The 13,992-nt window shown below is 43.1% G+C and overlaps 1 protein-coding gene across 4 annotated transcripts in view; it reads right to left on the reverse strand.

Moving 5' to 3' along the window:
* The window catches only part of antxr1a (ANTXR cell adhesion molecule 1a), a 27,322-nt gene continuing 13,330 nt past the window's right edge, over positions 1-13,992 (reverse strand). For all 4 annotated transcript variants that reach the window (XM_086030347.1, XM_086030346.1, XM_086030348.1 and 1 more), the window contains 8 exons: positions 13,783-13,852; positions 13,621-13,699; positions 12,260-12,355; positions 10,203-10,244; positions 8,782-8,877; positions 8,529-8,696; positions 7,300-7,380; positions 1-1,816 (listed from right to left, as the gene is read on the reverse strand). In XM_086030347.1, the coding sequence (XP_085886473.1) occupies positions 1,418-1,816; positions 7,300-7,380; positions 8,529-8,696; positions 8,782-8,877; positions 10,203-10,244; positions 12,260-12,355; positions 13,621-13,699; positions 13,783-13,852 (1,031 nt within the window). In that variant the 3' untranslated portion in view covers positions 1-1,417. The remainder of the gene's footprint in view (positions 1,817-7,299; positions 7,381-8,528; positions 8,697-8,781; positions 8,878-10,202; positions 10,245-12,259; positions 12,356-13,620; positions 13,700-13,782; positions 13,853-13,992) is intronic.

Genomic DNA, 13,992 nt, shown 5'->3' on the forward strand with positions numbered 1-13,992 from the left:
TTGTTTTAACATTTTTATTCAAGCAACAGCTAGATGAAAACAAGTTACAAATAGTACAAAACAAGTTCACCCATCGCAGACAAGCTGTGGTGCGACGCGGCCATTTTTCAAGTGCATAAACGACAATATTGCATGTTGGCGTATCAAGGAAAAAGAAATGTACAAAGATTATGACATGCGATTGTTCAGTTGACTCCAAATGTTCCAGAGGTGTCGTCATGGGAGTGTGAAGGGTTAATCGCGCCCTGCAATTGCCTGCCCATACAAAAATACAAATGTTTTTTTTTTTTCTAACAATGAAACTAGCCCAACAGTCCAGAATGAGAATAAGTCCAATGTGTAGCCTGCCTCATGGACCAGGGTTCCCCAACCACCGGGCCGCGGACCGGTACCGGGCCGCAGGCCGCTTTGGACCGGGCCGCACAGATGACAGAAAGAAAAAAAACACGCAGTACTTCTGGTTTATTTATTATCCGAGGCTGAAAAACATTTTATTTTGAAAAGTGACCGGATTCTCTCCGCTCACTTTTTTTATGACTGACTCTTAACGCATGTCAAGTTGTCTCCGTCGCGTAATGCTAATATTCAATGCACAAGCTAGCAAACGAGTAAAATAAACAGACGTGGACGGGGAATAGTTGGAAAAATCCAACCAGGGGCGGAGCCAGAACATGGCTAATGGGTGGGCCTGGAACACACACAACACTTCGTATATTCCAATAAAATGACAAACCGAAGAATATGAAGTTCGGATCTTCCTTAGACGACCACAATTATGCCATTCTTACTATTCAATAAAATAAAAAAACAGCGAAAGACAAATTCCAAAATAATTGAATAATAATTTACAAAAAAATGTCAAAAGAATCTATTTTTTCATGAATCTCACCGGCTGGGCAGTCTGTCAGTCTGGGTGGCTCCGCCCCTGGTATGAACCGGTCGGTGGCAGAAAAAGGATTGGCGACCACTGTCAGAGAACGCCTCTCGGCCAAAGTCTACCGTGATGGACTCCAAGTCGCCCCTGACCCTGCAACGACTACATTTGGCTATCAAAAAATGCACGGATGAAACTGCCGAGGTTGACCTCAAAACAAAAAGCTTTGCTGAATTGTGCATGATGCAGTTGGAGTCATCTTTTGCGTGTACAGGAGCATGCCCGCCACGTGCGAGTCGATCATTTCCCTGCCGGACGGCGAGTGGGCACTTCACTTCAAGCTCTCGGAACGCTCTCGTGCGAGTCAATGTCAGCGATTCAAGCATCCGTGGGGCTAAATGTGTCCAAAAAGTCAGTGTGGACAAATAGCGGAAAGCAGCTCCTCGTTGTCCTCCGCACAAGGCAGGTGGGCCGCAGCCCGCTGGGCTTTGCTCCCCTGCAGACGCAATCAAACGTAATCAAAAAGGATTCTCGCTTCCTCAGCTACAGGCCGGGGCGCGGCGGGGGGCGGGCCGGCGGCGGGGCTCGTCCCGGGGGGGGGCCTTGAGGTAGCGGGGGCAGGGCGGCGGAGGCCGGGAGCGGCGGCGGCGGCTCGGGCGCGGCGGGTATGTGCAAAGAGGCGGGAGGGAGAGCCCGTTTGGGAGGCGGGGTGTAGTAGGGAGGGGTGGACGGCGGGGAGGGGGAGGCGTCGGAGGGTGTCGAAGGCAGGAGGGGCAGGGTAGCGCAGAACTGGGGCGACGACGGCGGGCCGACGGGGGTCGGCGGGAGGGTGCCCTGCGGCGCGGGTGGACTCCGGCTGGGAGGGGTGTAGATGGGTGGCGGCTTGTAGTGGGGGTAGCGAGGTGGGGTCGACTTCATGCGAATAAAGTTCATGCATCGGCCCTGAAATGACAAAATGGACCTGATGTTAGGTTTTCAACTCTGCGACACGAGAGGATAGGTTCACACTGCGGGTTTTCATGCTCAATTCGGATTAGAAAAAAAAAAAAAAAAAAAAAAAAAAAAACAACAAAAAAAAAATCTGCTTTTTTTTTTTTTTTTTTTTTTTTTTTTTGCTGTAAGCGTTCATATTACATTATAAACGCGACCTCGGTCTTGTCTGCCGCATGAACACATGCGCGTATTGTCCGTATTGTTTACGGACGTAAATGTGCTCCAGCGCGTCGGAGCATTTCGACAGTGAAGCGATTTGGTAGGAGGCAGAAATATTTACGATATTTGGGGAAACTTACGAGGCGACGCTTTAGTTTCTCATTTTCATGGAGACATCGCTAACGATGACGTCACCTGCGTAAAAAAAATGAATCGACCTGAACCGTGACTGAATGACTACTATAAATGTCCACTTTATGCTTCATGTTTCAAGGTGGGATTAAATTCAAGTCAAATATAAAGTCAATCATGTTACTTAAAACAACTTTGCAGATTTGATGGCCTGCCAGCGCTTTTTGGACTCTAGCCGAGCAATATGCGACACGGCGCGGTTCAGACTGCCGTCGCATTGCAAAAAAAAAAAATCGGATACATATCTGATGTACGACCACATACGAAAGTGGGCAAGGGCAGATTTGACAAAAATGGGAATCGAGCCGTTCGGACTGTCATAAAAGTCTCCATACCTGCAGGTCTATAATAGCGGAAAAGAGTTAGTTCGTTACCCTTTTTACTTGAGCAAAGGAGTACTTGACGACTGAGCGCGAGTCCTTTTGCCATCGGTTCCCGTAGCAAATTGATGAATGTTTGCGAAGGTAGAAAAGGCCGGGCCTGTCATCGTTTTGGAGTGCATGTGTGCAAGAGTTTGTGCATGTGTGCGGAGCTCTGCTTGGAGCGGGCCCAACGATTCTCATATTGCTGGAAAATACAGAATTGTAGTCCAATTCAAACATGATCGAGTGCTTGATTTTTTTTTGAACAAGTCCCCTGGAAATGCTCGCAAGGAGTCACTCTGCAGGAAAGGCCAATGAGGTCGAGTACATTCGACTTTTATGTAACCATTTGATGGATGATTATATTTGAAGGTGTCAAAACTAGGGCTGTCCAAATTGTTTTTTGAGATTCATTTTAATGAAGGGCGGGTAACTAAACCGGCACGTGAGCCGTTTTGAGAATTGTTTCTATGAGAAAAATATAAGATGTATGGAAAGTTGTTTTGATTGTTTTTTTTTTTTGATCGTTTTTTTTTTTAACAATTGTAGGAGGACACGGGAGAGCAAAAGTGATTTTAGTTTGGCCCCATCCAGTCGACATATCATCAAACGTTATTGGTCAGTTTAAAAGATGGACACCCGGTTTGACAAATCAGGGTCGATTCTCTTTTTCGGGATTAGCATTTAGCTATGGAATTTCAATATGATGAATAATTCATGAGAGGACGTCAAAAGGTAGGACAAATTGTTATCAATTGTCGTTGTCGTTTGCTTTCAACATACTGTGAAGTCTGGTCTACGAGAAATCACGCTCTATAGCATATTTTGGTGAAAATACATCATCGGTCTGCTTTTGGTTTGGATCTGAAGTTTGGACATGGACTATATTGTTGAGTCGGGATGCTCAGTTGCGGTTTCCGTCTTCAAAACAACCTCAAACTTGAGTGCGTTGCAGTTTGTTGATGACCAGAAGCAGACACCTGCTTTCAATTTGAGTAATTTGCTTTATTTGTCTCCTTGATTATGTCCAATTTCCTGCCAACATTTATCAACCTGGATTCGTTTAATAGCTAGATTTTTTTTTTTCCAGCCACGTTTCCATTAAATTACGTTGACATGCCACACATTGATGAGACAGTGAGTACATATCATACCTCAATTCAAATGAGATTTGTACGCGGGGGGGGGGGGGGTGTCAATGATTGTAATGCGCATCAAATTTGAAGTCGATCCAATCCAGTATTCTCACTTCCTTTATCACGTTCCACTATTTGCGTCCATGTGAGCGTTTAAGCCTCGGTGGAGGGAGGCCCGTGTTCTCGGGGTGCTCTTGTTTGTTTTGACACTTTGCAACAACAGCAAATCTGTTTTTAAGTGAGCAAATGGACTGACAATTTGTTCTTATGAGAAAGCAATAGACAAAAGTATGGCATGCTTAAGCGGTATATTTTGTATTGGATTTGACAACTCAAACCAAGATGCGTCCGACTGCATATTGTTATCATTATACAGAAACGCTCAGGCCACCAATGTTGTCTTTTAAGATCTCGTTTGTTGTCTTGAACCCAATAATGCGCCATTTTTGAAGCGGGTCCCTGGTCTACTTAATGCGATTTCTAGAAACAAAACAATTTTTTCTTTTTAGGGCCCCGTTGTCGACAAACATGTTACAGGAACCTGCCGTCGAGTTTGCCACTGGTGGAGCTTGTTAGTCCCATCGTGGCCTTCATTTAGGGGAAGTTATGAAAGGGAGGATCCTAATTGAAACCAGAGCAGCAAATCCTCAAGAAGCCTTTTCGATGCCCCGAAGAAGATTTACAATAAGGAAGACTCAGTTAAGCTCAGGATGTTTTCTGTTGGTTTCATAAAAAAAAAAAAAAAAAAAACAACAGAAAAGCCGAGGTTGTACAATTTGGTATTCCACGCACATTTCACACAGAAATGAGCAGATAGCAAAACGTGATTTGGTGTTTTTTGTTGTTGTTTTTTTTTCCCCCCTCAGACCTGTGCAAGTGGGCATAGAATTGCACATTCAAAAAAAGGGCGTTTTGCACCATTGTGGGCGTGAACATGGCCGATTTGAGTCGCGGCCAAGAGAAGTGTGTCCTCTCATGCCCATTCAATGTGCTGCGTTTGTAACCGTGACAAGGCAGAAAAGGAAACTGATTTGCTTGAGTCCTGCGGCAGGTGGGAGGATTTTAAAAAATATACAAGAAAGCTAATATTCATGTGTTTAATGAATCGTTTTGTGAAGTGATTGAGAGGGTTGGACTCATGCTGTTGATGACATCCATCAAACACGTGTCCATGGAGCTCAGAATTGATCTGGCTGCACCTTGATCAAATTCCCCCAAAATTGGGTTTGCGCCACCCGCGCTAATAGTTAGACGCGGTCCTGGCAGGCGTAAAGGTTGGTCTGCTTTCAGCCACCAAGTCTTGGTCTCTAAATCCTGCAACTAGTGACGGTTTACTCCAAATTTATAGACGTCATTGAAGGGCGCCAAATCCAAGGGCTCGTGTTTTTTTTTTTTAGTTTTTTTTTTTTGGGGGGGGGGGGGGGATGACAGCCGTCCAATTAAACTGCAAGTATAACTTTGCAGGAAAAAAAAAACTCGACATCTAATGTGACTATACTGTTTAGGTTAATGTTCAACACCTGTTTGCTTGTTTTCCGTGCTGACTTCACTCAGTCAGTGCACTTGAGGACTGAACGCCTGAATGCAAGATGTAACAATGTGAATGTTTTGGTTGGTGCGTGTGTGTGCGTGAACTTAGCATACTGTATTGCCGTCGCATATGTGTTAAAGTTTGTTGTTTGACGCACTCTGGATCATGTGTTCAAGCTAATTATGACAGTGGGGGGGGGGGGGGGGTCAATATGGTAGCCAGGCAATCCTCCACTAAGCAGCGCAACCTTGGGCAAAATGTCACTCACGGATCTTGGAATCATCGCGGACTAACCGAAGGATTTAATGATGATAAGTGGAATCTTAGCGCGGGTGACATAACTTTTCAACTTTTCATAACATAATATTTTCAACTGGGTTTTGCATTCGCGCAAGGTTTGCTCTTGCGCCTGCGGGCATTTTCCGCTCATTGTTTGACACACTCATACGTGGATACGCATGCGGCCCCGTACCGTGAACAACAAAAAAACATTTTTAGCCCTGAAATCTGGCCCCGCCAGCCCCTCTGTTGTCCTTGTGGGTTAAATGAGAAACACTTGTGACGAAGCAATGACTCACATTGTTCCATGCTCCCAGTCAGACTTGAGTATAAACACAGCTGTGTGCCACCTGACGCACTTTTGTGAAAATAATCAAGCGGCGGGTATACATGTAGTTCATATGTGTATGTGGCCTTTATTCGGGTATACATTGAATGTCACACTGCTGCCAATGGATGCGGTGAAAAGCTTTCTGCTGAAGTCATGGGAAGACAATGCCAAATATTATTTCTCAATGGACAGTTGCGCTTGATAACTTTGCACGCAACTGTCGGCCGTGCACATGCCGTGTGAGTGGAATCCGCGCAAGTTCATGTGAAAATACACAAAAATGCGAGAATCAAAAATGGTATATAGTAGTCAGCAAGCAGTCCCTGTTTTTTTTTTTTCCTGACAGATGAAACCTTCACAGCAGTTGTTGAATGCCGTTCATATTGTAATGTTCATTTGTGCCAATCCCGCCCCTCTCGACTGTACGTCGACTGCAAACAGTCAAGGGAACTGTTATCGCCTTGATTGCGCAGCTGGCCGTTGAGAGGTATATTTGGCTTTTTCCTGTGATGACTTCAGCAGACATGGTTTCCCTGGATGAATTCGCACTACAGCCAGCCAGACATTAGCTGAAGGTTAACTCCCAATTTACCATCAGTTCCCCCCATGAGGCTTTCTGTATGTTGGCTCTCAAATTGGGGTCACCGGTTCCTTGGGGGTCCACAAAAAATAATTTGCAATGCAGTAAATTACCGTTTTTGTTTGCCTTGCTAAAAGAATGACCTATGTCATTTTTTTGACATACAATTTTGTCATAATCACCGCCTCGGAATGCTGGCCACCTCATTTGGACAGATCATGCAAAAATGATTAGTAATGAATATAATATTTGCCGTTTTTGTTTCAGTTGTTAGTGTTTTCTGAAAAAAAGAAAAAAAAAAAAGAAAGAAAAAAAAAGACTTAATCCATTATTTTAGGATTGTGACGCTATGAGGATGGGGGCCCCAATAAAACAGACCCATGACTCCTTGACACAATTAGAAAACAATGATCCATTAATTCATTAATAATAAAGTATATCTGTGTTCATCTATCCACGCAAGTGACGGAAAGCGACGGCCAGAACAGTTCAATGCTCTTCCATTATTTGGCAGAATGTACGAAAACTGTGAAAAAAAACGGTGTCATGCCGTCATTCAATAAAATAAACAGACCTAGATTTCACACCGATTAAGTCCATTTGTGAGTAAATTGAAACAATATTATAATCATTTCAGTGTTCGTAATTTTGGTCATATTTTTGTTTGGTGGTGTGCCCTAAGATTTTTCTAAGGCAAAATGGTTGCCTTGGCTCAATCAAGTTTGAGGAAAACACTGCAGTCTACACTGCTCACGGCCACAGAAATTAGTGGTCCAAAAAGGCCTACTTGTTGAAAGCATTTCAATTGCATTGCAATCACTCACACTGATTGACGGTATCCGTAGTTTTGTGGTAATCTTACCTTATCACCTGGATGAGGTCTCATGACAGACACGCGGTTGTAGGCTTTTCTTAAAAGGGCCCACAACGCATCCAGCTTGTTCTATGGAAACAAAGGAGATAAAATGCTCATCTTAAAGCGGAAGTCAGTCCAAACTTTTTTTTTTTCAACAATATGTTCTATACAAGCCCACTAGTTGAGACTTTCTGATGAATATTGCGTTTGTGGAATAAGTGTTAATGCACCCGTTTTTAGCCATCTCTGGGGGCGGCCATTTTGTCTTCTGTCGACTGAAAATGACATCACAACTGCTCACAACGACCAATCACGGCTGACCTGTTTTCTGAAACTGATCCGTGATTGGTCGTTGCCTGAGCAGTTGTGATGTCATTTTCAGTCGACGGAAGACAAAATGGCCGCCCCCGGAGACGGCTAAAAACGGGCGGATTAACACTTACTCCAAAAACGCAATATTTATCAGAATGCCCTGTCTCAACTAGTGGGCTTGCATAGAACATATTTTCGAAAAAAAAAAAAAAAATGTTTACGTTGACTTTAATGACACAATGGTAAATGGACAGTCACTTGCGTATATATATTGAATATATCGAGGCTCTGTCTACATCCATCTACATTATGCGTCTTCTCTTCATCGTTTGAAACAAAACAGATAGGCTGAGGATAAAGGGAGGCAACACAGCTGTTTTTTTCTTCACAAAAATGCTAGTCGCTCAGCCCCATTCCTTGGAGGTCCGTCCAACCGGAGCCTGGTTTCTATTAACAATCTCCTGCTGACTGGGAATGAAGTGTCACTCCTCTACGCAAAACGCTGGAAGAGCTGCGTCAAAGCGGCACTCTTGACTTGAACGCATTTCGTGTCATTTTCCCCAACATATCTTAGCAATGTTTCTACTTCCATGGCCTGCGGCTGATTAGCATTGATCCTTTTGTAACCGGCGTGCGTTTTGGACAACCCGACATGCAAACAGTTGCTTTCAAGGGCCTTTAAAAGTGTGAACTGGCCAACATGAGTCCCATCTGGCTCTGATCACCATTGAGCTTTTTTTTTTTGTGTGTCTGGCAGCAATTTCTCGCGTTCGTATCTTTGTCACATTTCGCCAGATCGGGTTGCGTTGCTTTGTGTATACGTCGAAACGGATATTTATGTCGCTGGCCTGAAATGCGCAAGAACGTCTGAATCTGGTTGGAACGTCTCAATCTGAGCGGGGTCAGAGCATTCATTCTTGTACCTGTATGGGAGAGTACCACTTGTGGGGTCCAAGTGGTTTTTGCATGCCATTGTTGAGAACGCGCGTGGGGCACTGCACAAACTCCTGCTCAGGCATCTTCACTTTGGCATTTTTGGCCTTCTCCAGCTTTGCTCCTTCTTCGGTGGAGCCTTTCTCACCCCAGCGAACCTAACGAAGAGCAGTTTGGCGGATGTTTGATTGAAGTCTGCAGGGGGAAGTCCTAGCGCGGAGTAACTCCACAGTCTGTTCTCACCTCCATCCTTTTGATTCCCCCGACTCCTCGTCCTCCATAGTAGGAAGCATCGACAGTGGGCCATTTCTTCTTTGGCGCGTCATCGTCTTCATCATCCTATCGGGTTGTGACGGGAAGCGTATCTGTGATTTCACTGGCTTTCACGTCGCGAACGTATGCTTTGTAAAGGACTATGGGTTTATTTGTTAAATATTCAGTAATATCGGCGCTTTGTTTTTGACTTCCGGTTACGCGGAAGTCTTACTTTGAAGGAATGCGGGAGGGGTTTTAACGGCCGATTAGACGGTGAATTGGCAGCACGTGTCGAAACGATTCTGAGAGAGGTAAAACAGACTTTTCAGTTCAAAGATACTTCGCATGGCTGAAAGTGGCAGCAAGGTGAATATTTGTGTTTGTCTGTTTATAGATTTATGTTTGTGATTAGAATATGCCTTTAATTAACCGCACTCGACACGTATGGAGGTAAGTGTGACGCATGGCTTCATGTTTTTATTTCCTAGCTCTTACGGTTTGCGTACGAGCCAAAAGGAATTAAAAGGAAACTTTCTGACCACCAGCAAAGCCTCATCATTTCAACCGACGCCACACGCTTATTAAAATGTCTTTGTTTGTTTTGTGTCGAGTAAAAAATTCGGATGACCCTTTTTTTTTTTTTTTTTTATCTACCGTAGAACTATCAAAATATTACAAACCAATCTCAGCATGCAGTCCTACACTACTGCAAACTATAACCACAATAATAAACGACACGTTGTTAAAAGTGTACAATTTTGGAAACAGACGCTCTATTGTGCAGGTGTACCTAATGTTGTGGTCCGTCACCTGAACACAACCTGCAAATATCCTCTTATATAGGAAGCGGAAATCGTTTTTAAGCAGTGCTTCTGTCCTCTTCCAGTCTAACATCCACGATCATCATTTTTACTCTCTTTAAGTCTGTCTGTGGCGGTTGACAGATCCAAGGAAATAACACGGAAGCGCAAAAGGAAAATGTCATGACGTCTCACCCTTGTAATATATTGTCCATCTGACTAATAATCTACCATTTTGTCAAGTCGACAAAGTCCGGACAAGCATGCCAAGGCAATTTGTTTCAGGAATAAACAGTCGAATTATTGTAAACAAATGCAATGGAATATTAGTAGCTTGTTGGCTGGCGATATTTCCTAACAGAATGCTGGAAGATTGACTTGAGGCTATAAATTAAAATCAGCCCTAAAACTGGGATGGGTTGGAAAATATCAAGTCTGAATTTCATTGTTAATGTTGGGCGTCAACTCGCAACACATTTAAGAGCCCGTTGAAGACTTTCATTCCAGAGCGAGAGAGAACGCGAGCGCTCGGTCATTGAGGTTTAAGACGTCAGAATAAAGTCAACACCGGCAGGGAGTCATTCGAGTCTGAAAGGGCGGCGCTCCTACCGAACTCTCCTCCGCAGTAGGTGGCGGCGGCTCATGGATGATCTGCGAAGGAATAAACACACGGAGAGAGACGACCAGGCCACATCAGATAATGTCACGAAAGCGCGTTGAAAAACTCTGTTGTCTACGCCCATGGCTGAGGAAATGCTTTGTCCACTTAGATGAGCAATGAACTGACCTAGAAATCTGCCGTCCACATTTTGGGGCAGAAATGAGCTTCGAAAATGCTACATTATCTTTTGATTGATTGATTTATGGCGCAATATCCTCTCTGTGTCATGTGTTGATCATTTTTCTCATATTTTCAGATGCGCAATTGTTTGAGATGGCCGCAAGGCTGAAAGAAGAATTAGAATTAGCGGGACATGTGATCACAGATTGCACGTAGAGTTTAGTCTGCCTGGCACAGGCTTCACGCGCCTCTCGCGTGTGGCTTTGTGTCATTTTTGCCATCTACCGATGAGCTGTCAGCTTGATTATAAACCAAATAAAGACAGCAAATTAAATGCATTGCGTGACCCTGATTTTTCTTATTTGTGATTTTCCTCCATCCTTCTCCAATTCCTGGAGCAAGAATGACTCTCCATGGTAACCCGGCATCGTTTTCCCAAACAGACACGCATGGACTTCAAGTGCCATGAAATAGACAAGAACAGAGAAAGTACAGGGAGCCACGCTGTAAAAAATGGATATATTTGCCTGGTTGTTTCCAGCTGCGGTAATATTAGACTAGTTTTTTTTTTTCCCCTCAAAAGAGAGAGGGACTGAATTCGACTGTGACGAGATAATTTGTTGCAATATTCTAATGCTGGCACAGGTGCGGCGTTCCATGCAAACTGTACGTCCGGAGCAGTCGCCTGCTTCACAAATCTCATTTTTGGAGATTTAGAATGCTATACCATATTCTTTCCATCAGTCTCATCCAAACAAAACATTTAAATGACAGTATTCAGTGATTACTGATGATAAAAAGTATAAAGGGAAAAATAAAAGTACAATTACGAGATTAAAGTTGTAATAGCCCAAGAAAAAAAAGTTGTTAGGTTGGGAGAATGAAGTTGCAATATTATGAGGAAAAAATGATAAAAAAAATGTTGTCTTTTCTCTTCTCCAAGAAAAAAGTAACTACAAAATTAAAGTCAGAATTTTGAGTGTACAGCAGCAGTTTTCTCTAGAGACACGTCATTAAATATTTTAATCAAATATTTGTTAGAACCACTTCTATTTGATAATGGAATACACCCAATAAAAAAGGTGGTTTCAGTCTGTGTATTCCTTTAACAAGAACAGACAGATGCAAACATTTCCTCGATTTGATTACCCTGCTTTTTCTGATTATAGTGTTGATGTGCCAAAACAGTAACTTTCATCATTTCAACAGTTCACATCTTGAAACAAATATGTTTGTGATCACAGTAATGCGAAGGTAATCTCGTTTTCGAATCTTGTTCGTGTACAACTTCATTCCTGTCACATTATACCTTTCCTCTTGTGAGATTACAATATTATTCTTGTCATATTTTTTTTCTTTTCAATGTAGCCTTAAGACTTGCCTGCCTTATTAGGTATACTGCAGTCTTCTAAATAATAATGCTAATTTCAGCATTCAACTACAATCATAGTCCCGTTGTTGAATTGAAACCAATATCAAGGAAAGCTGAGGAATCACACAGCTCTTGCGCAATCGTACCTAATGTTGGGATCAGTGAGACTATTACTACATACCGGTAGTAAATTCGATTTACACTTTAGCTCAAACAAGACAAATGATCTCAACGTCACCAATCAATCAAGCAGGCAATGAATTACCCAACGTCTTTGAACTCTTCTATTTGTAGGCCCCATTCTGCAATATGAGGGCAAATGGATCATGTGCCCTTGGTGGTTGCATAAGCCCTAAAATTGTCGCTGTTGTTGAGGTTAACAAGACGACTTGGGGTGGTGTTTGCCAGACGTGAAAATGGCAACGCAGGCTCTATGACTGCCTTTCAAAAGCAGTTTGTCATCATTTTCAGTATCAAAGGGATTGGCTAATGGACACGAGAGGGCGGACTCACCACAGTGCAGCAGAGGGGCCAGAACCACCACAGCAGAGCCAAGATGAGGAGCAGCATGAGGATGAGCAGAGTGATGGCCAAAATGGTCCCATCAGACTGTGACATATAAACACAGAACATCACGTTATGTAGAAATATACTGTCAAGAGACGGTGCGCTTTTATTTCTTGCTCCTCCGCTGAAGCAAGTTGGTTCGACTGTCATTTGAAAGACCACCATGTCATTGATTTGCCATGAGTGGAGGAAATAAACACTGTAAACCACGGAACGGTATTGTTATTAGAATTCCATGACCACAAACTTAAGCGCAAGCGTCTTTGGTGGCAGCAATGTTTTCTGGTGTTCTAGACTCGAAATCAACCTACACAAGCCCGCACATGGCTGATTGAGGCGGTCCAGTTGCTCCTCCTTTTGGGTATTATGTAACGTATTATGCAAGGGTCAATATAAGAGAGTAGTGTAAGAGTCTGTCAGTTAAGACTCTACTGGTTCCTTTTTTTAATGTGAATTGTTGACGTTGTACGTCTGATGTATCAGACAAATGTCTCACAAAGCGTAGTGTGACTTTTTTCATTTTGCGAGACATCCGTACATCAACAGATTATTTTGTCGTATGTCCACTCAGTGAGCATCATCTTACTTGTTGCTTTTTGGAATTTTTCTTACCCAAATAATAGCTAAGCCACAATAAGGGGTGTTATGTGAAATAAGCTGATTCACATTCAGTAGTGAAGCCTCTATCTTACTTAGGGGCGAACATTTCCGACTGTTGGTCAAGGTAGAAAAATGTGCGTTCATGTCAGGGTTCGTTCATCCATCCATCCATTATCTATATAGCGCTTATCCTCAAGTTTTCGCAAATGTTCACCAAGATGAAACCGCTCATTGCAACATGGTTACTTCTTTATTTTTGAATTTGTAAAAATCATGTCCCATTCACTTTAAAGGAAAATGAAAGGAGCAGCTTTGAATGGTGCTGATTGAAGCCGGCTGTGACAACTCTCACAGCAGTGCGGCCCTCCCACTCGCAGATCCGCCAGCCTGCACTCATCAGGGCTAACTTAATTAACAGTTGTGTGTCAGTTGAGTCGAAAAAAAAAATCATTCAAAGTTAGTTCATAAAAGTTGTTCTGACCCCAGAACAGATTTTTTTTTTTCCTTTGGGAAAAATCGCACTGAAACACTAACAAATCAGAGGTGAACCAGTTGAATCTCGAATGGATTTTTTTTCCATATATATCATATTCTTGTAATATATAAGAATATAATATTATATTATATTTTGTTATGGTTGTGTGTTTTTGGATCTAGAATGGATCTACCACGTTCGAGGACTACTTTTTGAGTCATGTTGTACTCACGCAGCTCACAGTTGTAATGGTGACCGAGCTGGAGATGAAACTGAGCCCTTCGTTCATACTGACATAAAGATTTGCTGCCCTGGAAAAGAAATGAGAAAATGACTCAACTGTCGCGCCGGTGGCAGTGTGGAAAAACAAAAGCGGGTGCGACGGTGAACTCACATTCCCTCATCCTGTAGCACAGGTGCCTGGCAGAGAAGATATGTATCCTCCACTATCAAAGGTTTCACCACTGGAGACAAAGATGGAAACGTGTCAGGAAAACACAATACACGAGCATGAGCCAAAGATTCCAGTCTTCTCATATCCACTGATATAAAAGACTGCTGGAAGGCCAAAAATAACTCAAAAGTAGTACTGTTTGCCTGAAAT

This window comes from Filicampus tigris, chromosome 5 (assembly GCF_054856515.1).
Source record: "Filicampus tigris isolate MCC_2025a chromosome 5, RoL_Ftig_1.0, whole genome shotgun sequence".
NCBI classification, from domain to species: Eukaryota; Metazoa; Chordata; class Actinopteri; order Syngnathiformes; family Syngnathidae; genus Filicampus; species Filicampus tigris.